The 27,050-nt window shown below is 38.2% G+C and overlaps 1 protein-coding gene across 8 annotated transcripts in view; it reads left to right on the top strand.

The window, feature by feature from the left end:
• Positions 1-13,441, top strand: part of N4BP2 (NEDD4 binding protein 2) — a 102,258-nt gene extending 88,817 nt beyond the window's left edge. For 7 of the 8 annotated variants that reach the window (XM_037731843.1, XM_037731842.1, XM_037731847.1 and 4 more), the window contains 3 exons: positions 1,960-2,128; positions 7,686-7,809; positions 9,121-9,315. In XM_037731843.1, the coding sequence (XP_037587771.1) occupies positions 1,960-2,128; positions 7,686-7,809; positions 9,121-9,166 (339 nt within the window). In that variant the 3' untranslated portion in view covers positions 9,167-9,315. Of the gene's footprint in view, positions 1-1,959; positions 2,129-7,685; positions 7,810-9,120; positions 9,316-13,054 lie in introns of those variants that run through there. The other variant, XM_017509886.2, reaches the window with a different exon arrangement.
• Positions 13,442-27,050: the final 13,609 nt, after the last annotated feature.

Here is a 27,050-nt window from a genome sequence, read left to right as displayed (position 1 = left end):
TGCCCAGCTAATTTTTTGTATTTTTAGTAGAGACGGGGTTTCACCATGTTGACCAGGATGGTCTCGATCTCTTGACCTCGTGATCCACCCGCCTCGGCCTCCCAAAGTGCTAGGATTACAGGCTTGAGCCACCGCGCCCGGCCTACCTTTTTTTTTTTTAAGGTAAGGTCTTGCTCTCTTGCCCAAGCTGGAGTGTAGTGGTGCAGTCTCAGCTCACTGCAGCCTTGACCTCCCGGGCTCGGGTAATCCACCTGTGTCAGCCTCCCAAATAGCTGGGACTACAGACACGCACTACCAGGCCAAGCTAATTTTTGTATTTTTTGTAGAGATGGGGTCTTACTTATTATGTTGTACAGGCTGGTCATGAACTCTGGTGTTCAAGCAGTCCTCTCATCTCAGCCTCCCAAAGTGCTAGGATTATAGGTGTGAGGTGCCATGCCCAGCAAGGAGTCTGCTTAAATTTTTATGTTTGTGTTTCCATATGTGTTACTTCTTTGTGTTTGAGCAGAGAAGAGTATCAAACTGCTATAGCCCTGTGACCCCTCACAGTAGTCCTTGGGGGATAGCTTCTGGGGTAAGTAACTATAAGATGTTGAAGGTGGGCCGGGTGTGGTGGCTCATGCCTGTAATCCAAGCACTTTGGAGGCCAAGGCGGGTGGATCACCTGAGGCTGGGAGTTCAAGACCAGCCCCAACATGGTGAAACCCTATCTTAAAAAAAAAAAAAGATGTTGAAGGTGACCAAGACGAGACCCAGCATTAACACAAATAATAAACCAGTGGTTTTAAAAACAAAAACAAAAGTAAAAATAAATAAACCAGTGATTCCTTCTTGAGATGGTGTATTAGAGTTCTCTAGAGAGACAGACCAGTAGGATATATGAAGAAGAATTTATTAGGGGGAATTGGCTCTCACAATCACAGAGTTGGAGAAGTCCCATAATAGACCAGCTGTAAGCTAGAGAACCAAAGAATTCAATAGCATGGCTTAAAGTCAGGAGTATAGTGCAGTCAAAGCTCAAAGCCTCAGAACCAAGGATATTGACAGTGCAGTCCCCAGTCCAGGGCCAAACACTCAAGACCCACCGAGAGACAGCTGGTATGGGTCCCACAGTCTAAAAGCTGAAGAATGCAGAGTCTGAATTCCAAAGGCAGGAAGAGAACATCTGCCTCTTTGTCCTAGCCAGCCCCCAGCTGCCCACATGGTTGGTATCCTAGCCAGCCCCCAGTTGCCCACATGGAGGGCAGGTCTTCTTTCTGTCCACGGACACACATGTCAGTCTTCTCTGGAAACACACTCAGACACACCCAGAAACAATGCTTCACCAGCCATCTAGGTATTCCTCAGTCCAGTCAAATTGATACCTAAAATTAACTGTCACAGATGGGGACTGTGTTTAGTTAAGTTTCCCACTTTTACGACTTTTGGTTCAGAAAATATGTTAGAAAGAATGACTCAGTAGTACTGCATTATTATTATTATTTATTTAGAGATATTCTTGCACTGTCACCTGGGCTGGAGTGCAGTGGTATGATCTCGGCTCACTGCAACCTCTGCCTCCTGGGTTCAAGCGATTCTCCTGCCTCAGCCTCCCAAGCTGCTGGATTACAGGTGCCTGCCAGCACACCAAACTAATTTTTTGTAATTTTAGTAGAGATGAAGTTTCACTATGTTCACCAGGCTGGTCTCAAGCTCCTGACCTCATGATCTGCCCGCTTTGGCCTCCCAAAGTGCTGGAATTACAGGCATGAGCCACTGCACCAGCCAGGACTACATTATTAATACATGGAAATTTACCTAAATTTTGGTGCATTATTGTATATTAAACTCAATGCATTAAGATTTTAGATTTATTATTCCCTTTTTTCTCCTGGCCTTTTATTTGGGGCACTTTTAATTTTCTCATCACCCAAGTAGCAAATATCAAAAGTGTCCCTTGGTGATATGTTTATGATTTAGGGTACTCTTCATGAACTGAAGATGAAAGAAGCCAATCACCTTGCTGCTGTGGAGATCTTTGAGAAAGTCAATGCCTCACTGCTGCCACAGAATGTTTTAGACCTCCATGGGCTGCATGTGGAGGAAGCTCTAGATCATTTGATGAAAGTTTTAGAGAAGAAGACTGAAGGTAGGACTGTGGTAATCACAAGTTTTCAATAGAATATATGTCTTTGCTTATATTGGTATAATTGGCAAATTCAGGAGAGCCTGAATATGCAGGCTGAGGATATCTGTGCAACATTGTAAACATTTGTGCTAGTCATTCTTCAAGAGAACCTTTTTGGGAAAGGATCCTCACTGGTATGAGGATTAACATTTTCTTCATTTGTATTCCTGTGTTGTATTTATTAGAGAATTTTTCAGTAGATGTTTGATAAAATACAGAAGTAAATAAGGTGATAGGATTTTTACAGTGATCACAAAAGGCAGAATTTCTAAGTATTTGCAGTGTGGCCGTGCCCCTTTCTTTTCTGCTTGTGTCTTGCCTTTGCAGGTTAATAGGAAAAACCACTGCCAGCTTGTCATCTAAGTTTAAAGTTTTCCCAGGACTTTGGATGAGCCTCCATTCAATATTATGTACTTTACATACGTTAAAGTATTTTGTTGGTTTAGCATCTTGTTTACTTTTCATCATCATATGGTAAATTGTCCTACCGTGACTTGATCGTTTCCTTATGATTAGATTCAGTTTAAAATATTTTTGGGTAAAAACACTGTTTAGGTGATATTAAGTTAGCCTTGGTGAACACATCAAGAGATAGAAGTGGTCAGCTTGTCCCATCATTGATCATATTGTTTGATTTCTTAGCTACGGTCGGACTCTGAAAAAGCATTAGGATAAATTCTAAAATCCCTTGTCTCTTGTCCACCTCTCCAGACTCATCCTGTGCTTTTCCTCCTTTTCTGTATGTTTAACTACATTATCAGTCTTGACCCCCATCCTAGTTAGGCTCCCTGTTAATAGCTTCTCATAGTGCTCCTACTTCTCACAGTGTTTATAAAAGCTTACTGTATAATTGGTTATTAAAGGTCTGTCTTTTTGGCCAAGAATTGAGCCAGTATTGATTATCGAATCATTGTATACAGTGCTTTTCCTTCAACACTCAAAAAGTTTTTGAATAAATGACTAACATTAGGTATTCCTTTCATTTTTTTTTGACAAATAAGATTGTTTATATTGAAAGTATGCAATGTGATGATTTGATAAATGTATACATTGTGAAGTGATTACCACAGTGAAGTAATTTAGCACATACATCACCTATTATTGTTACCATTTTCTGTGTGTGGGATGAGAACATTTAGGACTTACTCTGGTAGCAAATTTCAAGTATATGATATAGTGCTATTAAATATAATTACCATGCTACACATTAGCTCACCAGAATGTATTTTTTTTTAGAACTGAAAGCTTGTACCCTTTGACCAGCATTTCATTTCCTCCACTCCCTGGCCCCTGGCAACTACCATTCTATTTTGTTTCTATGTGTTTGGCCTTTTTAGGTTCCACGTATATGTGAGATCATACAGGATTTATCTTTCAGTGTCTGGCTTATTTCACTTAGTATAATGCCCTCCAGCTGTATCTGTATTGTTGCAAATGGCAGGATTTTTCCCTTTTTAAAAGTTTTTAATTTTTAATTTTTGTTTAAAAGAAATAGGACATCTCAATGTGTTCCCTAGGCTGGTCTTGAACTTCTGGGCTCAAGTGATCCTCCTGCCTTGGCCTTCCAAACTGCTGGGATTACAGATGTAAGCCACCACACCTGGCCTGAGCCACCATGCCTGGTCCCCTTTTTATTATTGAATAATATTCCATTGTATCTGTATCATATATTTTTTTTACCCATTTATTTGTTGATTTACATTAGGTTTTCACCTCTTGGCTGTTGTGAATAATGCTTCAGTGAACATGGAAGTGTAGCAATCTCTTAAGATACTGATTTTGTTTTCTTTGGATGTATGCTCAGAAGTGGGATTGCTGGGTCATACACAGTGGATTTATTTTAAATTTTTTGAGGAACCTCTATACTGTTTCATCTCATTTTGTAGCAGAGGAAACTGATTACTTAAAAAGTTTATTGAAATGAAAAATAGGCTGGGTGTGATGACTCATGGCTTTAATCCCAGCACATCGGGAGGCTGAGGCAGGTGGGTCACCTAGGTCAGGAGTTCGAGACCAGCCTGACCAACATGGAGAAACCCTGTCTCTACTAAAAATACAAAATTAGCTGGGTGTGGTGGTGGGCACCTGTAATCCCAGCTACTTGGGAGGCCAAGGCAGGAGAATCACTTGAACCTGGGAGGCAGAGGTTGCAGTCAGCCAAGATCACACCATTGCACTCCAACCTGGGCAATGAGAGTGAAACTCTGTCTCAAAACAAAAACAAAAAAACAGAAACAAAATACAATATGTCTTTACAAAAGTTTGAATATGAATGTCTGCAACAGCCAAAAAGTGGGAATAACCTAAATGCTCATTAACTGATGAACAGAGAAACAAAATGTGGTAAATCCATACAGTGAAATTTAATTTAGCCATGTAGAGAAATGAAGTACTGATAATGCTCCAGCACGGATGGGCCTTGTAAACATTATGCTTTGTGAAAGATGAAGACAGATAAAAAGCCATATGTTGTATGATTTCATTTTTACCAATTGTTCTGAGTATGTAAATCTAGAGAGACAAAAAGTAGATTAGTGGTTGCTGGGACTGGAATGGGGAGAATATGGGCAGTGACTGCTAAGAGGCACAGAATTTCTTTGCGAAATGATGGAATGTTCTGGAATTGTGTTGGTTGCACAACAAACATGGTGAATATGCTAAAATCCTTAATTGCATATTTCACAATGGTTAGTTTTATGTTATGTGAATTTATCTCAAAGAAACTGTAAGAAGAAAAAAGAGTTAAATAATTTGCCCAAGGTGACACTTGGTCAGACCCAAGATGCAGATCCTTTCTGGAAGCCAAGGCCCATCTCCTAGCACATGCTGCCACCATGGTAGCCTGTAGTTACTGTCAGTGAACACTAGATGGCAGTATTGTTGAATAGAAATGTGTCCAATGGAAGATTGTGGCTCTGACCTGCATTGCTTTTTGTCCTGATTAAGGACTGTTAAAATTGGAGATGAATTTTTTTAAAAAAGAGAGACGTGTGGACCTTATGTCTCTTCTGATTGAAATATGTAATGCTATGTATGAAATATTTTTGCCTCAAAATCAAACTAGGAGCAGATCAAACCTTTAGAACTGACTACTATTTTATAGGAATTTACAGGGGACAGAGGAACGTGTTAAACAACACCATGGGAGTACAGTCAGCAAAGTCCAGACTGTGAAAGTCTAGGATAGCCTGGGTGTGGTGGCTCATACCTGTAATCCCAGCACTTTGGAAGCCTGAGGCAGGCAGATCACTTGAGGTCAGGAGTTGGAGACCAGCCTGGACTACATGGTGAAATCCCATCTCCACTTAAAATAAAAAATATTAGCTGGGTGTGGTATCTCACACCTGTAATCCCAGCTACCTGGGAAACACAGGCAGGAGAATTGCTTGAATCCAGGAGTTGGAGGCTGCGGTGAACTGAGATTGTGCTGCTGCTCTCCAGCCTGGGCAACAGAGTGAGACTCCACCTCGGAGGGGAAAAAGTCTAGGATAAATGATCCAGTTTTTTTCCAATAAATTGTAAAGAAAAACACCAGGGGAGGGGAAGCTTTGTTACTTAAGAAATTTATCAATCAAATACAATGTATAGATTTATTTCAGTCTTGATTCCAACAAATCACTGTTAATACATAGTTTTGAGAGAATTGGGGGAAAGTTTTGGAAACTAATGATATTAAGGGAGTTTTATTTTTTAAGATATGATGGTGCCATTGTAGTTATGCTTTTTAAAGGAGTCTTTATCTTTTTTGAGATATGTACTGAAATATTTGCAGTTGAAATAAATCTGGAGTGTGCTTAAAAATGAGTTAAACAGCTCTTTCAAAGGTGTTAAACAACAAGAATAGCCTGTATTTGGGGAACTAAACATATACATTAATTCATGCAACAGACATCCTTTGAACTCTTACTTGAGGAACTAGAGAATATTTTCAGAGCAATAAGTGAACTATTAACAGGTGATATGGTATAAATGACTGACCTAAGTGATAAGGGGAGCCATAGTGAAGACAGTGAATTATGGTTAGAGATTTAGTTATGATTATTATTTTTTTTTGGTAAGTAAACTTTTTGAGATGGAGTCTGCCTCTGTTGCCTGGGCTGGAGTGCAGTTGGTGTGACCTCGGCTCATTGCAGCCTCCACCTCCCAGGAACAAGCCATCCTCCTACCTCAGCCTCCCAAGTAATTGGGACTACAGGCACACCCCACATAATTTTTGTATTTTTAGTCAAGATGGGGTTTCGCCATGTTGCCCAGGCTGTTCTTGAACTCCTGAGCTCAAGTGGTCCACCTGCCTTAGTCTCCCAAAGTGCTGGGATTACAGGTGTAAGCCACTATACCTGGCCAAAGTAAATGTTTATATGTAATGTAATGTAATGTATGTAAAGAACAGTGCACAAAGTTACAGTGCAAAAAACGTTGTAAAAAATCTGTAAAAAGGTTTTGCACTATATACCTAGAATTTTGTGCACTGTGAATACCCTTGTGAAGCTAGCACTCAGTTGAATTTTGAACAACATATTGCTTGAAGTAATGGATGGGGAAAAGAGATGAAGATCATAAACAGACAAGTAATTAGAAATGCAAGAGCAACATATTCTTTTAAAATTCCAGGCTGAACATCATCTCGGGGATGTGATACTTGAAAAAGCATTTGTTTGTATTCTATTGAAATATTAGCACAATTTAATAAGCAGACCTTGGAATGTTTATATTTTGTATGTCTGTATTTTAAATTTAATAATTCAACTCGTTAATAGTTTTTGTTGTTGTTGTTGTTATTCTGTTCCAGCTTTTATTAGTTTTCAGGATTTATATCCTTGATTTTCACAAGGTCATTTTCAAAACGGAACTTCAGTCTTTTAGGAGCCTCAGAGTCCTTTGATGTTTTAAGAACTATCAGGAAAAGTTTGTTAACAATTGATTATCTTTAACAGAAAGACTGCAATCCATGCTGTGATTAGTGGATTTGCTAATAGCTATTACTGGAAGATAATCTATAAAATAGTTATATTATCCCATTTTCCTGATGAGAAAATAGTAACTTGTCCATGGTTACAGAGTTGTTTCATGTCGGAACTATGATTCAGAACAAAGCTTGATGGCTTTAGAATATTTAATTAACAGCGTTGTTGTGAAGATTCTTAGTTAATATATATAAGCCATTTAAAGCAATACTTGACTCCTTGTGTATAATCATTGTTAGGTATTGTTAATGTTGTTATTGCCATTATCATTATTTCAGGGAGAACTGGTAGTGCACAGAAATCTCTTTCCCTCTAAAGGAAAAAGTCCCACTTAAATCTTTTGATGGATAGATTACAATGAGGCTACGCATTTTAAAACATTATTCTGGGGGCTTTTTGAGATAGCAATTCTATCTCACTATTACTGTTTTGAGATAGCAAACCCCAGAATTCTCATGAAAACAATTTCATGTGTGTTTGAGTAGCTAAGGTTTGTTTTCTTTTGAGAATGTAAGATAAACGAATTTTAACTCCCCCAATTTCTGTTGTAACAGAATTTAAACAGAATGGTGGGAAGCCCTATTTGTCTGTGATTACTGGGAGAGGAAACCACAGCCAGGGAGGAGTTGCTCGCATCAAACCAGCTGTCATTAAACACCTCATAAGCCATAGCTTCAGGTGAGTGTAGATTTCTGTTATTGATAATGGCAACTCTCCATATAGATCTGTATCAGAGATTTCTGTGAGTATAGATTTCTGTTACTGATAATGGCGATAGTCCTAATATAGCTAGGTAAATAAACACTAAAAGTCTGCTCAGGGCGATCTGTTAAAAGGGTTAACTAAATTTAATCATCTGATTTTAGCCACAGGTTGATAAATTATTATATAATTTTCTCTGCTGGATTTATGTTGTCTGGTAAACCAGAGATAAGGAAAAATGTGTTTGTTGCCAATAATCATCTGATAAAATTTCTATCATAAATTTAAATTTTTAAAAGAAAGTAAATATATGTGTTTTTTTGATAATGTATTATGCAAAATAGATAACATATCATATTTTAAGATTTGCTCTTATTCTTTTGAAAGAAAATATTTGTGGATTTTGGATGGAATTGGGGGCTTCTCTTGAAATATAATATGGTTATGTTTAAACTTTAGCAAAAATGTTCCAGTTAATATGAATTTGTGTTTTCATAAGTTAAATGCTATAATGACCTGTGTTGACAAACATGAAATGTTCTTTTTTATTAAGTGATAATTATTTAGTAAGAGAAAATGACAAAAAAGTCAAAGATGAAAAATCTGTTGATGGATAGATTTCCCGCAAATGTGTATCATTAGCTCCTACCTACCAATTTCAGTGTAGCATATTTATTTTATGCCACATAATGTTATTATTTTGCTACATTATCAAAAATGGTAGCATAATTATGAGCATAAAACAGGTGACATATCAAGATTATTTTTGACATATCAAGATTATTTTTATCAAAGAAGTAGTTAGACTGGAACATTATCATGCTGAGATTAATTACTTTAGAGACTAGTCTTTCTTTAAATTCTCTACAGATGGAGTTGAAAGTATCACATGACCAGATTAGTCAGACTTACCTGATTAATACTGCAAGTTTATACTTTCTATCAGAGATTTCTTCTTGGTGGTTTCATGATTCATCAAGGACTTTATTCTTCCTACAGCATACTCTTTTTCATGAAAATAAAGTTCAGGCTTCACAGGTTTTGAAAAATCTTAAGTTATACTAACTGCTAAGTCAGGAGCAACTCCCAGTTTTAAAATTATATTTGTTTTGACCGTAGATAAAATGAACATAAATGTAGATGTTGGTCTTGGATATTGACTTAAGGGTTAATACTTTGGTAGTAAATATTATGTTAAGCATAGGTACTTGGAATTGATTACAAGGTATATTCCCTAGCTAATTTGAAATTTTTATCTTTAAAATAACTCTTTTCTCATTTCTGCAGGTTCTCTGAAATTAAACCAGGGTGCTTGAAAGTCATGCTAAAGTAAAAAAAAAACGCCCTTGAATTAGAAGTATGAAGGTTTGTAGGTTAAAATTACTTTTATTTGCAGTAGTTCAGTCAATTCTACCCTAAACATGTGTTTTATTATAAATAATATTCAGGTATGAAGCAAAAAAATTACGATGTTTTTCAAAATCCGAGAGGTTTTTTTTTTTATTAAATGAATCAAATGCAAATACATTGCCTGTTAAAACTATTACAGATAAATTTTATTGATTACAAAATGTCTAAGAAAATTACCAGCTACAGTTCTAAAGTTTAAAGTGCTCTGATTGTTTCTCAGAAAAGTTATCTTTGTATTAATTGTTGTGTGACATTTATTAATGTCCTAAAAGTCTTTTGTGAGAAGTATTTAAAGTGCTTTGAGACCTGATTCATGCCCTCAAAGACTGGTATTAAAAGAAGAAAAAGGACGTAGTAGTGGGCAGTAAAGAAAAAAGGGAGATCTATCAAAAACATTTGAATATTTTTTAATTTCAAAACTAAACACATAAAATGCTTTTATTTTGCCATATCGTACAGGAAGGAAGACATGTTACTGCACTTTCTTGTGCTTTGTATATGATCTTAATCTTTTACCTTTTGTTCTGTTCTTCTGTGCACGTTTTATGGGAAGAAAGTTGGATCTGAGATTATATTGCAATTTTATACTTTATATAGACAGAAAAGTTTTCAGAGAAAAAAAAATGTTTAAATATCTTCCAGATGTTGCTGCCTTATCAAAATGCTTCTAGAACTGTCTATAAAAGTGGTATTTCAGACAGTACTAAATACTTATATTTTGTTTTTGAGGCATGTAATTTTTAAACTGCAGTAGGTTAAAATTATATTAACTTAAAAAAATGTAGAAAATATTTTGGTTATAATTGTCCAGGTGCAGTGGCCCATGCCTGTAATCCCATCACTTTCGGAGGCCAGGGTGGGTGGATCACCTGAGGTCAGGAGTTCAAGACCAGCCTGGCCAATGTGGTGAAACCCCATCTCTACTAAAAATACAAAAACTAGTAGGGCGTGGTGTCGTGCACGTGTAATCCCAGCTATTTGGGAGGCTGAGTCAGGAGAATTGCTTGAACCTGGGAGGCAGAGGTTGCAGTGCGCCAAGATTTAGATTACACCATTGCACTGCAGCCTGGATGACAGAGCAAGACTCAGTCTCCAAAAAAAAAAAAAAAAAAAAAAAAAAAAAAAAAAAAAAAAAGGAAAAAAAAAAGAAAAAAAAAAATCATAAAAGGAATCCTTACAATTTGAAATATTTTCACTTTTATTTCCAAAAAGAGCCAACTTTCTCAAAGGAAGTTTTCATTAACTTGTGTTGTTTGGTTAGCTAATAAATTGTTAGTATGTAAGTCAAACCTGTGTAAAGGAGGTTATAATGTGGTTAAGTATAATTTTCCAATATGAGACAATGGCTTAAATTTGTCTTTGGAAATGGAGAAAATTTTCAACATAATTAATTTTAACAAACAGTTGTGTTGCTTTTTGTTAAGCTTAAAAATTTTGAATCAGGAATTATAGGATTGAGCTTGTACCAAAAGAATCCTGAAGTACCAGAATGGTTTTCCAAAAGAGCAGACATTTCAATGAATATAAAATCCCAAAACATTTTTTTGTATATCATGATTGCATGCTTTCAAAATAAGGAGCCTTATCATTGAATTTTAGTTCCATAAAAATAAAAATACATGTTTATTATTTAGAAATGGTCAGTGACTGGTATTGAAGTATTACTCACACTTGTGTTTATAATGATTTGTTTAGTACCAACAGTTTAGCACACTTATAATATCTAGAACAGTTAAAATACGTTAAAAATAAAGCAGTTCGTTTTGACAACTACTGTAAACTATAATTGTTAATGAAATGAGACATTTCTATGTATAAATTAATGTAAGAGTATGAAAAACAATGCTAAAATGTGGAGTTATTGGAATGTGTGCAACTGCATACTCACTTTCTGTGTTTTTATATTTCCTTACCTGGCTTTAAAAAAACATAACTTTTGGGCACTTCAGCTAGACTTATTTCAATATTATAATTATGATTAATGAAGGAGCAGTCAGAAGTAGAGGTGTGGTATTCTGTGGGCAGAAACCAAATGAAAAAAGCTATGTTGTTTACTATATCAATGCTAATATGCCTCATTTTGGTAAATCTTACATCTTAATCATTGTTGATAAATATATAGGCAAAGTTTGAGCATCATATGTATTTTTATGAAGCTGCTTAATTCTAACTTGCCTTCCACCCCACTATCCAGCATAGTTTAAGCAACATATAATTATGAAATAAAAGTTTATAATCCTTCCTTTCTTTTTTTTTTGGCCGTTTCTAAATTCTGTATGCTCGAGGTAAAGATAGTTTGGAGATTATAAAAGTTTTCTCTATTACCCATTTCTAAATCCTATATGTCAAAGATAGTTTGGATATTATAAAAATTTTCATGTATTGGTGTAGGTTGAGTATCCCTAATGAGAAAATTCAAAATTCGAAATGCTTCAAAATCTGAAACTTTTGAGCACAGACATGATGCTCAAGGGAAATACTCATGGAGCATTTTGGATTTTACATTTGTAGGTTAGCAATGCTCAATAAGTAAATATGATGCACATGTTCTGAAATCTCCCCACAAATCCCAGCAATCCAAACACTTCTGCTCCTAAGCATTTTTAAGTAGGAGATACTCACTCAGCCTGTATATTTGTGCCAATACATGACTCATTAGAATGGCTCTTTGTAAACTTAGTATTTTAAAAGTACAGCACTTCTGTAGTTTGGAAGATTTCAGTAATAATTATATTCATTCAGTAGTCTCTTACCATTATCTGCCAGATGGAAAAAGAGAACTAACACCAGAGGGTGTCCAGTTGGACCAGGGAGACACTTGATGCTTAACAGTGTTTTCAGTCTGTCCATCTCTTACTCCAATGTCAGAAATAGAAGTCTTTTTTTTTCTTTTTTTTTTTGAGACGGAGTTTTACTCTTGTTACCCAGGCTGGAGTGCAATGGCGCGATCTCGGCTCACCGCAACCTCCGCCTCCTGGGTTCAGGCAGTTCTCCTGCCTCAGCCTCCTGAGTAGCTGGGATTACAGGCACGCGCCACCATGCCCAGCTAATTTTTTGTATTTTTAGTAGAGACGGGGTTTCACCATGTTGACCAGGATGGTCTCGATCTCTTGACCTCGTGATCCACCCGCCTTGACCTCCCAAAGTGCTGGGATTACAGGCGTGAGCCACCGCGCCCAGCTTTTTTCATATTTTGGCTCTTCATATTTCTCTACATTGTTTTTAAGTTGCAGTTTCTTCAGTTTGTTAGTATTTCCATACTATTTGCAATTCTATGGTTTTGAAATATAAGATATAGTAGAAAATTTGACTTTAAAGCATCTTGAGTATTGTGTTTTGAGAAGAAAAGCTATACTGCTCTTCTGGATGTTTCCGTCCTTTATTTTGGTCTTTTTCTTTTTGAATTCAAGGGTTTTGTATGCTTAGAAAGTGGACATGTATAATAGTAAGATTGATTATTTCTGAGCTGGAAATTGGGAACTTTTGAAACTCAGGAAATTGCTCTGACAATGTTTTAACTGCTTTCAATTTAAGAAAATGACTACATGTATAAAAATAACGTGCTGTTTTTTCCAAGTGCTTTTTCTAAGTGCTTTTCCATTGTGCAATGAGGTGAAGTTTGGTAATTTTTGGTGTAGTAGTTGAATATTGCTTATTTTTATTTACATGTAAAGAAAACAGATTTAAATGTTTATGTGGCCAAAAAAGTGTCATTTTAAAGGTAAAGTGAGTTTATGTAGAATGTATGTTAACGGTGCTTATTTTTAAAATGTAATTCAAGTTTACAGTATTACTTAATGCTTCTTTACAGAATTTAATAGAGAAACAAGGCTAGAACACATCTACACCCTGAAGAGCTTTTATAACTTTCTATTATATGATGACAAAGTTCATTATTCTCCTTAAAGTTGAGCAGTTGACTTTTATGGTCCAATGATGAACTTACTATTAATAAATGAATTAACTGTGAGACTTTGCATTAAAACACAATATTGTAGCTATCAGTTAGAGAATATATTATAAAATTTTCAGGCAGTATATCAGAAAAAAACGTTTTATTTGTACTGTAAAGAAAATGTGATTTTGCTGTTAACTCTGTACTTTTTAAATTGAAAATGTTTTATAACTTTGCTTTTAAAATTTCTTATGAAGCCGTTTGCAAATTACATGCTTAATTTAATAAAGTACTTTAGCCACAGTCCAGTGTGAGGAAATCCTTCATTTGATGTATTAGGATTAGTGGTTTAAATATTTTTAAATATTTTTATGTGTAACTTTGTAATTTCAGGGTAAAGTGCCATAAAAATTTTATTTCTGTACCACAACTTTTCTTCTAGTTTATTTTCTGTAGCACTTCTGAACCTGATAAATGGATTAGCTATGGTTTGTCTCTTCACACCCTGTATCTTTTGACTGACATCAAAATTAAGAATTATATCTCTTAGAGGCCAGGTGTGGTAGCTCATGCTTGTAATCCCAGTACTTTGGGAGGCCAAGACAGGCAGGTTGCTTGAGGTCAGGAATTTAAGACCAGCCTGGCCAACATGATAAAACTCTATCTCTGCAAAAAATACAAAAAATTAGTCAGGCATGGTGGCTCACACCTGTTATCCCAGCTTTTTGGGAGGCTGAGGCACAAGAATTGCTTGAGCCTGGGAGGTAGAGGTTACAATGAGCCGAGATTGTGCCACTGAACTCCAGCCTGGGCAACAAAGCAAAACTCCTCAAGAAAGAAAAACAAAAAAAAAGGCTGGGGCAGTGGCTCACACCTGTAATCCCAGCACTTTGGGAGGCTGAGGTGGATGGATCACCTGAGGGCAGGAGTTTAAGACCAGCCTGACTAACGTGGAGAAACCCTGTCTCTAATGAAAATACAGAATTAGCTGCGTGTGGTGGTGCATGCTGTAATCGGAGCTACTCAGGAGGCGGAGGTTGTAGTGAGCTGAGATTGCACCATTGCACTCCAGCCTGAGCAACAAGAGCAAAACTCCATCTCAAAAAAAAAATCTCTTAGAGACTCAAGTAATGCTCTAAATAATATTAATGACTTTTGGACTTTATATTTGAGTCCAAAGCAGAATAATTCACTCATTTCTCAAGGACTTAAACATATTTATCCAACAAACATTTAGAGCACTTGTTATTGGGGTTACAGTGTAAATGTGATAGAGCTTTTATCCAGGGTTATAATTATTCTTATCAACTACTATGTGTATAGTGACTTATACTATGATACTTTTGTATATGTTATATTTTAAATCTTAAGAGAATTTTATTACATAGGTAGTGCTATCCCAATTTAATGAATAAAGCCACATAGAGAAGTTAAGTGGTTTGCTGTTTAGTGTCAAAGATATAACTTGAACCTAGGTTCTCTGACTCCCAATGTAGGGCAGCTGCATTTGTGCTAAGAAAGAATAGTTACTTATAAAGGGATAATATTCTACTGTCCTCTCCAGAGAATTGTGGCTCAACAGTATATTTTTTTGAAAACCTGACATCTATGAATCTGCTTTCTTCCTTTATATGAAAGTTTGTACTTTGGAAAAATCCAAATTACTAGTGGCTAAAGGTAAAAAGTTTATTTTTTTCTTCGTATAAAATCCCAGAGATAAAAATTCCAGGACTGTTGGGAATCTTTTTTATGAAGCTTTTGGGATTCTAGGACAGTTCACCATTCTGCCATACCCAAGATAATGACCTTCATTTTCCTAGGCCAGGATGGGTGGCTACATCTCTAACTCTCAAATCTATATTCTACTGGAGGAAAGACAAAGAAAAAGAGAGCATAAGGCAAATGCCAGTGGTCTTAAAGATGATATTTGGAGGCTGCCGTGGGATACTTCTGCTTACAGCCTATTGGCCAGAAGCTAGTCATGTCACATCTAGCTGCAAGGGAGGCTGGGAAATTGTCTTTTTCAGACTGCCATGTTCTGCTGAAATTGGTATTCTTTTGGAGGAAAGAGAATGGATATTAGAAGAATGCGTAGCTGTCTCTGCCACATCGTTTTTTATCATTATATGCAAATAATGTGAAAATCAGTTCTTGATACATTCCTTCAACAGATCTTTGTTGATGACTTCTAAGTGTTAGGAATCAAAGAAAGAAAATCACAGTTTTGTTTTTTTTTTTGAGATGGATTCTCACTCTGTCACCCAGGCTGGAGTACAGTGGCACAGTCTCCCGTGTAGCTGTGACTACAGGCACCCACTACCATGCCCAGCTCATTTTTGTATTTTTAGTAGAGACGGGGTTTCACCATGTTGGCCAGGCTGGTCTTGAACTTCTGACCTTAGGTGATCCACCCGCCTTGGCCTCCCAAAGTGCTGTGATTACAGGTGTGAACAACTGTGCCCGGCTTGGGAATTTTATTCGGGGAGGATTGCTCTATATGATCCTGTTCTAGCCTCAAATAGGAAAGAACTAAATGAAATGGACTAGCTTAATAAGTGCTAATGGCAGGAAGTACATTAGTCAAAGCATGTTCTTGGCTTTGCTGCATCAGCCTGCCCTATTTAATATAGGATATATGTACAGATGTCCCTCACTTAGGATGGTTTGACTTATTTTTCAATTTTATGATGGTGTGAATGCCATATACATTTAGTAGAAACCATCCTTCAAAGTTTCAATGTTGATTTGTTTTTTTGCGCTAGTGATGGGCTAGTGATATGCAGTGTGATACCCTCCTGTGATGGGCAGCGGAGTTAGCCATGCTAACGTTACCTTTTCTAAGCACATTTAAGGTAGGCTAGGCGAAACTATGATGTTTCGTATCTTAGGGGTATTGGATGCATTTTCCACTTACAATATTTTCAACTTATAGTGAGTTTATTACATAAGTGACCCCATTGTAAGTTGAGGAACATCTTTATTTCACACACATTTCTTAGAAAATTCAGACTGGGAGAGTTGGGGAAACGAAAGAGTCTGAATGAAATTATTAAACACACAATAAAAACACTGCATAGTTGATAAGATAAAAAGGGGCTTAGGTCAGATATCTAAGTGAAAATGTTAGAGTCACTTTTGCAAAAGGTGCCTCTGCTCCTGACTCATGTTGAGTTTCAGTTTTCAGTTTTGGGGTGGAGGGACAGATGACAAAGGGCAGCAGACTTTAAGACACTCCATAAAGCTAACACCCCACGGAGCTTTGTCCTCAGTGGGGATAGGGATGAATAAAATAATTTCGCCCTCCTTCCCACCCCCAGAAGGCCTGCAAGGAATATTGTCTTGGCATGAGCAGAAGAGGTCAAAAAATCAGTCAATCCTGACAAGTTAAAATCACTACTGGCCCTTGCAGAATAACAGCCTGAAGTCATAACACCTAGAGTAGTTAAAAAAAAAAAAAAAAAAAAAAAAAGTGGAGAATTGAACTGGTAGGTCCTGGCCATTAGCTGTCTGGAAAATGCAAACGCAGATTTTCTCAGGGAGAATCCACCCTCATTTTGGAGAATTAGTTCTGATCAAGGCTGCAGATCCAACAACCCATTTATTGGGATTACAGAGAACAGAGGAATATGTCAGATATCACCATTGGGATGCAGTTACCACGATAGACTGGGAAACTGACCACACAGTTTCTTTATGTTTCAGATAAAATAAAACCACACAGGTGGAGGGAGAACTTATGTGTTAAGACATAAGAAGCATATACCAGTTGCAATTTGTGGACCTTTTTTAAGGTACTAGTTTACAGTCACATGACAGTTGGTAATGTGAACATTGACTGGATAATTAAAGAACGATTGTTTTTTAGGGATGATGTGGCTATATTTTTAAAAGGATCTCTATTTTTAAAAAAGAGGTATGTGCTGAAATATGTATGTAAAATGATACGATGTCAGCGATTTACTTCAAAATAAGATGGAGGAAATGGGTGTGGGTACTTAGGAAACAAGATTGCCCATAAGTTTGTAAATGGGAAAGATGGGTGTTTATTATACCAGAATGTCTACTTTTGAATATATGCAAAGCTCTATAAAAAAGCATTTTTAGGTTGGATGCGGTGGATCACACCTGTAATCCCAGCACTTTGGGAGGCCGAGGCAGGTGGATCACAGGGTCAGGAGTTTGAGGCCAGCCTGGCCAAGATGGTGGAACACTGGCTCTACTAAAACAACAAAAATTAGCCAGGCATGGTGGCGAGTGCCTGTAATCCCAGCTATTCAGGAGGCTGTGGCAGGAGAATCGTTTGAACCCAGGAGGCAGAGGTTGCCATGAGCCGATATCGTGCCACTGCCCTCTAGCCTGGGCGACAGAGCAAGACTCCATCTCAAAAAGAAAAAAGTATTTTTAAAAATTTGGTGGAAGAGGTGGAGAAGTGGATTCTGGCTTTGGGGATGAATTCCAGAATGCTGCATAATTAACCTGCATAGTAGCTGCTACCTCTGCTGCAGTTTAAAGGTGAGGAATCAGGAGGCCACCATGGCACTATTGCCACAACTATCTCTTACCATTTTCAGAGCTGGTGACTAGGCACCAGAAAAGTGTTGTAGAAAACCTGACATCTCCACCATTTGTGTTTTGAGCAGAATGAGCCATACCAGTGGGTAGATGGCCTTCACTTTTGCCTTCCAAATCTCATTGGACTGTATCTAATTGGTAGAAACCAATGTATTGTAACATATATAGAATTTTACTTTCAAGAAAGATATGGGAAATGTTTTAAACTTTACAGAAAGGCCTATTAGAAGTAGAGCTGGGGGGCCGGGCGCGGTGGCTCAAGCCTGTAATCCCAGCACTTTGGGAGGCCGAGGCGGGTGGATCACGAGGTCAAGAGATCGAGACCATCCTGGTCAACATGGTGAAACCCCGTCTCTACTAAAAATACAAAAAATTAGCTGGGCATGGTGGCGCGTGCCTGTAATCCCAGCTACTCAGGAGGCTGAGGCAGGAGAATTGCCTGAACCCAGGAGACGGAGGTTGCGGTGAGCCGAGATTGCGCCATTGCACTCCAGCCCGGGTAACAAGAGCAAAAACTCCATCTCAAAAAAAAAAAAAAGAAGTAGAGCTGGGGCCAGGTGTGGTGGCTCACACCTATAATTCCAACACTTTGGGAGGCCAAGGCAGCCAGATCACTTGAGGTCAGGAGTTTGAGACCAGCCTGGCCAAGAGGGTGAAACCCTGTCTCTACTAAAAATACAAAAATTAGCAGGTGTGGTGGCATCTGCCTATAATCCTAGCTACTCAAGAGGCTGAGGCAGGAGAATTGCTTGAACCCGGGAGTCAGAAGTTGTGGTTGGTTGAGATCGCACCACTGCACTCCAGCCTGGGTGACAGAGGGAGACTCCGTCTCAAAGGAGAAGAAGAAATAGAGCTGGAGGATGAATATCAAATGTTCATATTTGCTACACTGATGGTACTTGTCAAACCAGGTATAGAAATAAAATGGCTTGACATTAGTCACAAAAGCATTGCATGTCAATGGAGGTATTTAGAGGTGTGCCAGGGAGTACCCCAAGTCCAAGTCCAAGATAAACTTAGGGTATATTTCAGGAGCATTGGTTTTACTCAGTGGCAAATAATATACATTATTATTTAATGTAGCTTATTGGTGTATGTATTAGGGTTCTCCAGAATAAATAGGAGATAGATAGGGGATTTATTAGGAGAATTGGTTCCTGCAGTTACGGAGGCTGAGAAGTTCCACTCCAGGCCACCTGCAAGCTGGAGAACCAGGGAAGCCAGTAGCATGTCTCAGTCCAAGTGTAAAGTTCTCAAAATCCAGGGGAGAGGACCCCATGTGGGCCTCCCCAAAGGCTGCTTGAATGTCCTTAAAACAAGGTGGCTGATTTCCCCAGAATAGGTAATCCATGTGAGCAAAACAGAAACAACAATACCTTTTATGACTTCTTATTGGAAGTTTTTTGCAGTTATCTGCCAGATTCTATTTGTCAGAACCAAGCCACTAAATTCAGCTAACTTTGAAGCATAGTAGAATTAGCTCTACCTTTTGAAGGATACAATGTCAAAGAATTTGTGTATGTATTTGGAAGCCGTTATGTCTACTATGTACTAGGCACCACTAGGTACTTTGCAAATGTACCCAGTATAATCATAACCACCCACTGGGGTAGGTATTACTGTCCACATGGCAGACATTGGTGTCCTGCCCAACAGGTATTCTTTCTATCACAGCTCTTTTTGTTCAGTTATCTAGTGGCAGTGTGCTCAGAGAAGATAAACCCCTCTGTAGCTCCTGCAGGTGAATTTTGATTGGTGGAAAAGCCCATCATGGCAATGTCATTTCCCCTTGCCAGTGACTAAAGGATGGATATATGATCATGCCAATGAGAATTCTGCTAGAATGGTTTTCCTCATGAATACAGGGAAACACATAGGGAGAAACACACTCTTCTTCAGTGAGACTCTGTGTCTGTATGTGATGTCTGGAATTGCAGTTGCCTTGTTGAAACCGTGAAGAGACAAACCTAAGGCCCAAGCTAAAGTGCTAAGGATGGTGAATGTATGCGTGGAGAGAAAAATCCTCTGTTTTTGATGATCTCATTGAGCCCCTGAATTAACCCTGGAACTGACCTTTGGTGAACTTGTTATGGAAGACAGTAAGCTACCTTTGTTTGGGTTTCGTGTTACAGCTGAAAGCATCCTAATGACTTGATGTACCCCATTTTACAGACCAGGAGACATGTTCAGAGAGATTATAGAATTTGCCAAAACTTTCTCAGCTAATAATAGCAGAGCCAGGTTTCAGACTGAGATGTCTATGTTCTAAGCACCTAGTACTTTCTTTATCACTTAAGTGGCTTTTCTCCAGCAAGTCTCAGGAATCAGAGAGGAGAAAGAGAGATATCAGTTGGTTTCAGCAGAGGTAGTGATTGGCAGACAGGTAAGAGAAGGGGTCACAGTGTGGGAAGGAAAGAAGACGAAATTCAGGATGCTATGTGTGTAAGGTTGAAAAACTCGACTGTGAGATACAGGCTGGTAAGGAGTCAAGTGGAATCCAGAGGGGGCCAATAGACTGGAATAGTGGAGGTGAATAGTGAAGGTATAGTTGAGGTAAGAACAGATTCAGAAAGTTTGAGGGGGAGGGAAAGTGGAAGGAGGTTGTAGGAAGGGAGAGAGCTTCAGAGTTCAGGATATTTGGATGTGGGTGTTTCTTCCTAAAGGAGTTTGATTTGTGGCTGAGCATGGAGATGATGGTCGTCAGAGTGGAGAAGGTCACAGAATTGATAGCAAATTTCTGGATCATCCACTTTGTGTACATATTAACTACGAGATAGGCAGTGCAGCAGAGAGGAAGCTTGAAAGCCAGTCTGCTGTAAGTCTGGGTGAATTAAAAATGTTTTCTTTGGGCCGGGCGCAGTGGCTCACGCCTATAATCCCAGCACTTTGGGGGGCCGAGGCAGGTGGATCACGAGGTCAAGAGATCGAGACCATCCTGGTCAACATGGTGAAACCCCGTATCTACTAAAACTACAAAAAATTAGCTGGGCATGGTGGCGCTTGCCTGTAATTCCAGCTACTCAGGAGGCTGAGGCAGGAGAATTGCCTAAACCCAGGAGGCNGGAGGCTGAGGCAGGAGAATTGCCTAAACCCAGGAGGCGGAGGTTGCGGTGAGCCGAGATCGCGCCATTGCACTCCAGCCTGGGTAACAAGAGCGAAACTCTGTCTCAAAAAAAAAAAAAAAAAGTTTTCTTTATTTGCGTGGTCCCCATTCTTCACACTGATAGGATCTGACTCAATACAGCCCCACGTTGAAGAAAGATTTATAGATTATTCTGCTTTAATCTGCTGCTTTGCCCAGACTCGAGAGACGAGATGGATAGGCTCACTGGGAGGGACCGAAAGGAGATGGTCATGAGAAATGGAGTTTCCTGGGTCTTTCTGAAACAGTTTTCTGCAGCGGGATCTTACTGTTTTGTTTGAAGTTGCTTGTTGCCCATTTATTTAATCCACCTGAATTTATGAAAACCAACAAAATAGGCTTACAAATTACCCATTATTTTAGATTATTGCAGTTTCCCTATTTTTAGAAACAAAGGCAACTCTGCTGATCCCTTTGCTGATACTCTGAAGACTGCTGATCTCTTTGCTGAGTTGTAGAATAAGAAGAGCTTACTGTCTTAAGCTCTGGGCTATGATTTTCTTTTCATTGTTCTGTCCTTTCTTAAGTAAAATTAATTTTTCTTTCAAAAATAATTTTTGGCAGTGGGTTACATAGGAATCTATTTTTAAAGCACCGTATGAATTTTGTATTACCTTCATGGAATCATTAGCTAGAATATCTGAATATAGTTTCTCCCTGTCGCTTACATTTCTTGGTTCCTGTCCTTAGAGTCCTGTTAATAGTTTTAGGTCATATTTCTGTGCTTTTGTTGTAAGCTAACTCAAATCTTTTTTTGGAAATAGGATAAAAATCAATCTGCACTTTTTTTTTTTTTTGACTTGCTCTGTCACCCAGTCTGGAGTGCAGTGGCGCGATCACAGCCCACTGCAACTTTTGCTTCTGGGCTCAAGCGATCTTTGTGCCTCAGCCTCCCGAGTAGCTGGAATTACAGGTGCGCTCCACCACTTCTGGCTAATTTTTGTATTTATAGTAGAGATGGGGTTTTGCCATGTTGGCCAGGCTGGTCTTGAACTCCTGGCCTTAAGTGCTCCATCTGCCTTGGTCTTCCAAAGTGCTGGGATTACAGGTGTGAGCCACTGCCTGTACTTTTAAGGGGATAAAGAAACAAGGTGCAAAAGATCATTCTCACAGTATGATCCATTAGTGTGTTTTTGAAAGGATATGTGTAGATAGATCCACTGATATACTACTATACATTTCTCTCTCTGTACATATATGTGTGTGTATATGTATGTATAAATGCAAACCCCCACACAGAGTGAACAGAATAGATTTTAGGCCCCTTATGATTCAGCTTCAGAGGATTTCATGTTCAGAAGTCAGTATTCCTCAGAGAACTTATAGGAAACCTTTGTGTTTTATGTAGCACAAGTTGAAGTTGGTTTTCCCTACAAATTCTGTCTCCCACTCTCATCTTCCATATATAACCCCAAAGCCTCTGTCTCTGTATTTCTTCCTCTCCTCCTTTCGCCAAAATTCTCCCTGACATCTCTACCACTGCTAGGCCTTACCTATATCCCTTCCCATTTTCTTTCTATTTTCTTCTGCCTGTAGTGAATAGTTCTGCACGTTTTGGGTATAAATCTCCCATCTCAGCTTCCTTGGTTCTTCTCATAGAACACACCTCCCTCCCATTTATTTTATCTACACACTAAGACCATGGAAGGAGGGAGTATAGCCAGTGGGAAGCAGTCAGGGTGCAAATACTGGCATTTTTTTTTCGTAGGCAGGAGGAAGAAAGTTATGAATACTCACAGTAATAAGTTTTCCCCTTTTTCACACAAAGAATTTCTGAAGGATTCTGTAAGTAACTGTGAACAGCAGGTTATCTTGTGGGATAGGCCTGTGGGGTCAGAGGTAGGAGTGTAAGATTTTTGCCTTCATTGTCTGAACAGTTTTTATTTTAAAACTACATATATTACTATTAGAAAGCCATTAAAAGATAGAGATAATTGGCTGGTTGTGGTGGCTCACACCTGTAATCCCAACTTTGGGAAGCCAAGCCAGGCGGATCACCTGAGTTTGGGAGTTTGACACCAGCCTGACCAACATGGAAAAACCCCACCTCTACTAAATATACAAAATTAGCTGGTATGGTGGTGCACGCCTGTAATCCCAGCTACTCGGGAGGCTGAGGCAGGAGAATCACTTGAACCCGGGAGGCGGAGGTTGCGGTGAGCTGAGATCGCACCATTGCACTCCAGCCTGGGCAACAAGAGTGAAACTCCTTCCCCCCCAAAAAAAATGTGTGTGTGTGTATATATATATATATATATATATATATATATATATATTTAATAGGTGTACTTTTTATTTTAAAATTTTGTGGGTACATAGTAGGTGTATACATTTATGGAGTACATGAGGTATTTTGATACAGGCATACAATGCATATATAATCACATCAGGGTAAATGGGATATCCATCCCCTCAAGCATTTATCCTTTCTTTGTGTTACAAACAATTCACTTATTTAGTTCTTTAAAAATGTGCACTAAATTATTGTTGACTGTAATCACTCTTTTGTGCTATTAAATACTTGATCTTATTCATTCTAACTATACTTTTACAGTTTAAAACATAGTGAAAATGTTATACTTGATATTACAGTGAATTATCCAGTGTACAAATTATATGTATTTTATTATGTTTCTCTTTAGGCTGCCTTCTAGTACCAAATGTTATAGTCAGATAATTGAGCTGGTATTTGTGATGATCTGATAGTATCAGGAAAAGCACTAATCTGCCTTTTTTAACTCTTAAATGGATACAACTGCTGGAGGAAAGGAGGACAGATCCAAGAGGTCTAGTTGGAGTTCCAGAGTGAATACAAGAGAAAAGCCAGATTTAATAGAAGTATATTTCCTGAGCTGAATAAAGCCTTATATTTGCAGGTTGAAAGTGTTCTTTAAATTCCAGGCAGGATTGATAAGAAAAGGCATATAGCTAAACATACTCTGACAGAATTCCTGAATCTCAAAGTTAAGGAGAAAAATATATAGGATTCCAGACAGAAAGAAGCTATTTACAATGGGAAAAGAATTGGACTGGCATCAGACAGTGGAATCATATCTATACCTGTTAAGAGAAAAGGAAAGTAACCGAAGAAGTCTCTTTCTAGCCAAGCATCATTCACCTGCCAGAGTGAAAGAGATGCAGAAAGGATTCCAGGAATCTATCATCTGCATATCCCCATCTGAAGAAAACGAAAAGAGGACTAACTAAATAACAAATTAATGAGAATAGAGACTTCAAGAAATGAGAAGGTAAAGTAGAAAGGGAAAATGATGAGTGAACAATAAGCTTTGTAATATACATTGGCATGTATATTAATATACTTGGATGATGATGAAATCACTGGAAATGTGTACTATATGTGTTAAATAAAGACTCTTAAGATAAATGAGACTCACTTAACTAAAGCCTGGGAGTAAAAGTTGCAATTTTTCTCAGCAAAACCTAGGGATTGGAGGAAAGGAAGGAAGAAGTTAAAACATTCTAAAAGTATTACCGTATTGGGTGGAGGGAAAGTATCAAGGAATAGAGTAACTTTGTGGGGAAATAGTAAATTCTTACTATGAACAAGAATAATAGTAACAAAATATGTGTTTGATGATGTGTGTTAAAAAAGAACGTAACCGCTAATAGAGTGGGAAAGCATAATGTCATTTTGAAATTATAAGAGGAAACAAGGGAATAAACTGTAACTTGATCTTACCAGTATATACAAAGAAAAGGAAAAAAGAAAATGAAGTAAGTTTAATAGTAAATATAAGCAAGAGAGAAGGAATAAAATGAAGAATGTCAGTGATTATATTAAGTGTGAATGAGCCCAATTTTCCTATCAAAAGACAGAGACTATCAGAATGGATTAAAAAGGAACCCAGTGAATATATTGTTTACAAGAGACACACTTAGATTGATAAAGAAATGTTTAAAGCAATTCGAAAAGTGATACTACAAATATATAAAGAAATTAAAAATTAGGAGAGGCAATATTAATATCAGAAAAGGTGAGACAAGCTGAACTAAAAAGGGAGAAGAAGAGTACCTATAAAATCATAATATATGTGGCCCGGTGTGGTGGTTCACGCCTGTAATCCCAGCACTTTGGGAGGCTGAGGTGGGCAGATCACGAGGTCAAGAGATTGAGACCATCCTGGCCAACATGGTGAAACCCCATCTCTACTAAAAATAAAAAAAATTAGCCTGGTGTGGTGGCACGTACCTGTGGTCCCAGCTATTCAGAAGGCTGAGGCAGAAGAATCACTTGAACCAGGAGGTGGAGGTTATAGTGAGCCAAGATTGCACCACTGCACTCCAGCCTGGTGACAGAGCAAGACTCCATCTCAAAAAATAATAATAATATGAAGATTAGCATCGAATAATATAATAGATAAACACATAAATCAGAAGATCGTTATAAATGTAAGGATAACCTCATAAAAATGAAATTTGTGGATTTTACTACATCTGTTTCAGAACTAGACAGATCTAGTAGACAAAAAATAAGAGACCATAGAGAAACCAATTGACCCATTTGCTTTAATAAATATATACAGAATTATACATTCTTCAGAGAGTAAATATGTATTTTCCAAATGGTCATTAACAAGTTACAAAAATTATCATAAACTTGGCCACAAAAAATAAAAAATAAGGGCTGGGTGTGGTGGCTCTCATCTGTAATCCCAGCACTTTGGGAGGCCAAGGTGGGTGGATCACCTGAAGTCAAGACCAGCCTGGCCAACATGATGAAACCCCTTCTCTACTAAAAATACCAAAAAAAGTCTGGTGTGGTGGCACATGCCTATAATCCCAACTACTCAGGAGGCTGAGGCAGGAGAATTGCTTGAACCTGGGAGGCAGGGTTCTTGTGGCGAGCCAAGATCGTGCCATTGCATTCCAGCCTGGGCAACAAGAGTGAAACTGCATCTAAAAAAAATAATTATTTGAAATTTGAGATCACCTCCTACATAATCATTGGATCAAATTAGAAACTAAATTGAAATTATAAACTTTGCAAAGGAAAAAAGGGAAACTTGACATAACCAAACCTACAAGACCCAGCAAGGGCTGTACATAAAATACATAAAGATTGGAAATTCAGTGCTCATCTTTTAAAAAAAAAAAAAAAGTAGGCTGGGTTTGGTGGCTCATGCCTGTAATCCCAGCACTTTGGGAGGCCAAGGCCGGTGGACCACCTGAGCTCAGGAGTTCGAGACCACCCTCACCAACATGGTGAAACCCTATCTCTACCAAAAGTACAAAAATTCGCTGGGCATGGTGGCAGGTGTTTGTAATCTGAGCTACTCGGGAGGCTGAGGCGGGAGAATTCCTTGGACCCAGGAGGTGGAGGTTGCAGTGTTGCACTCTAGTCTGGGTGACAGAGCAAGACTCTATCTCANAAAAAAAAAAAAAAAAAAAAAAAAAAAAAAAAAAAAAAAAAAAAAAACCATAAAAGAAAATAGAGGAGGAAATTAATAAAAGACTCATTAATGAAATTTAGAGAAGATGAAAATCTCTGAAAAAAGGTGAAAATCAAGTTCACCTTATGAACTTGAGGGTAAAAAAACTTTTAAAAATTAAATACGTATTTAACCCAGCAGTTCTGTCTATAATTCTCATGGAAATAAAAACACAAATTTTAAGATACATACCCTCAATCATTAACTTCAGTTTTATTTGGGGGCCTACATACTGTGTACACTGGTCATCCCAATTTAAGAGTTCATTGTAGTAATATATTTAAAGATTACAAATAAAGAAAATGAACTAGGTAGTTGTCTAGTAAGAGCACATGCAGGAAGGCCGGGTGCGGTGGCTTATGCCTGTAATCCCAGTGCTTGGGGAGACCGCGGCAGGCAGATCACTTGAGGTTAGGCATTGAAGACCAGCCTTGGCAACATGACAAAACCCCTGTCTCTACAAAAAATACAAAAATTAGCCAGGTGTGGTGGCACATGCCTGTAGTCCCATGTGCCACCACAATCCCTTGCTACCTGGGGTGGGCTGAGGCAGGACGATCACTTGAATCTGAGAGGTTGAGGCTGCAGTGAGCTGAGATCATTCCACTACATTCCATCCTGGGTGACAAAGTGAGACCTTGTCTCAAAAAAAAAAAAAAACACATTCAGGAGCTCAGCAGACCTCATCCAGGTCTAATTGGAAAATTGTTTCTAACTGGGAAATTGTTGACTACACCTTTTTTCAGCT

Source organism: Cebus imitator, unplaced genomic scaffold (assembly GCF_001604975.1).
Source record: "Cebus imitator isolate Cc_AM_T3 unplaced genomic scaffold, Cebus_imitator-1.0 Scaffold425, whole genome shotgun sequence".
Lineage (NCBI taxonomy): Eukaryota > Metazoa > Chordata > Mammalia > Primates > Cebidae > Cebus > Cebus imitator.
Note: the sequence above shows the minus strand (reverse complement) of the source record. Positions and strands in the feature narration are given on the sequence as shown.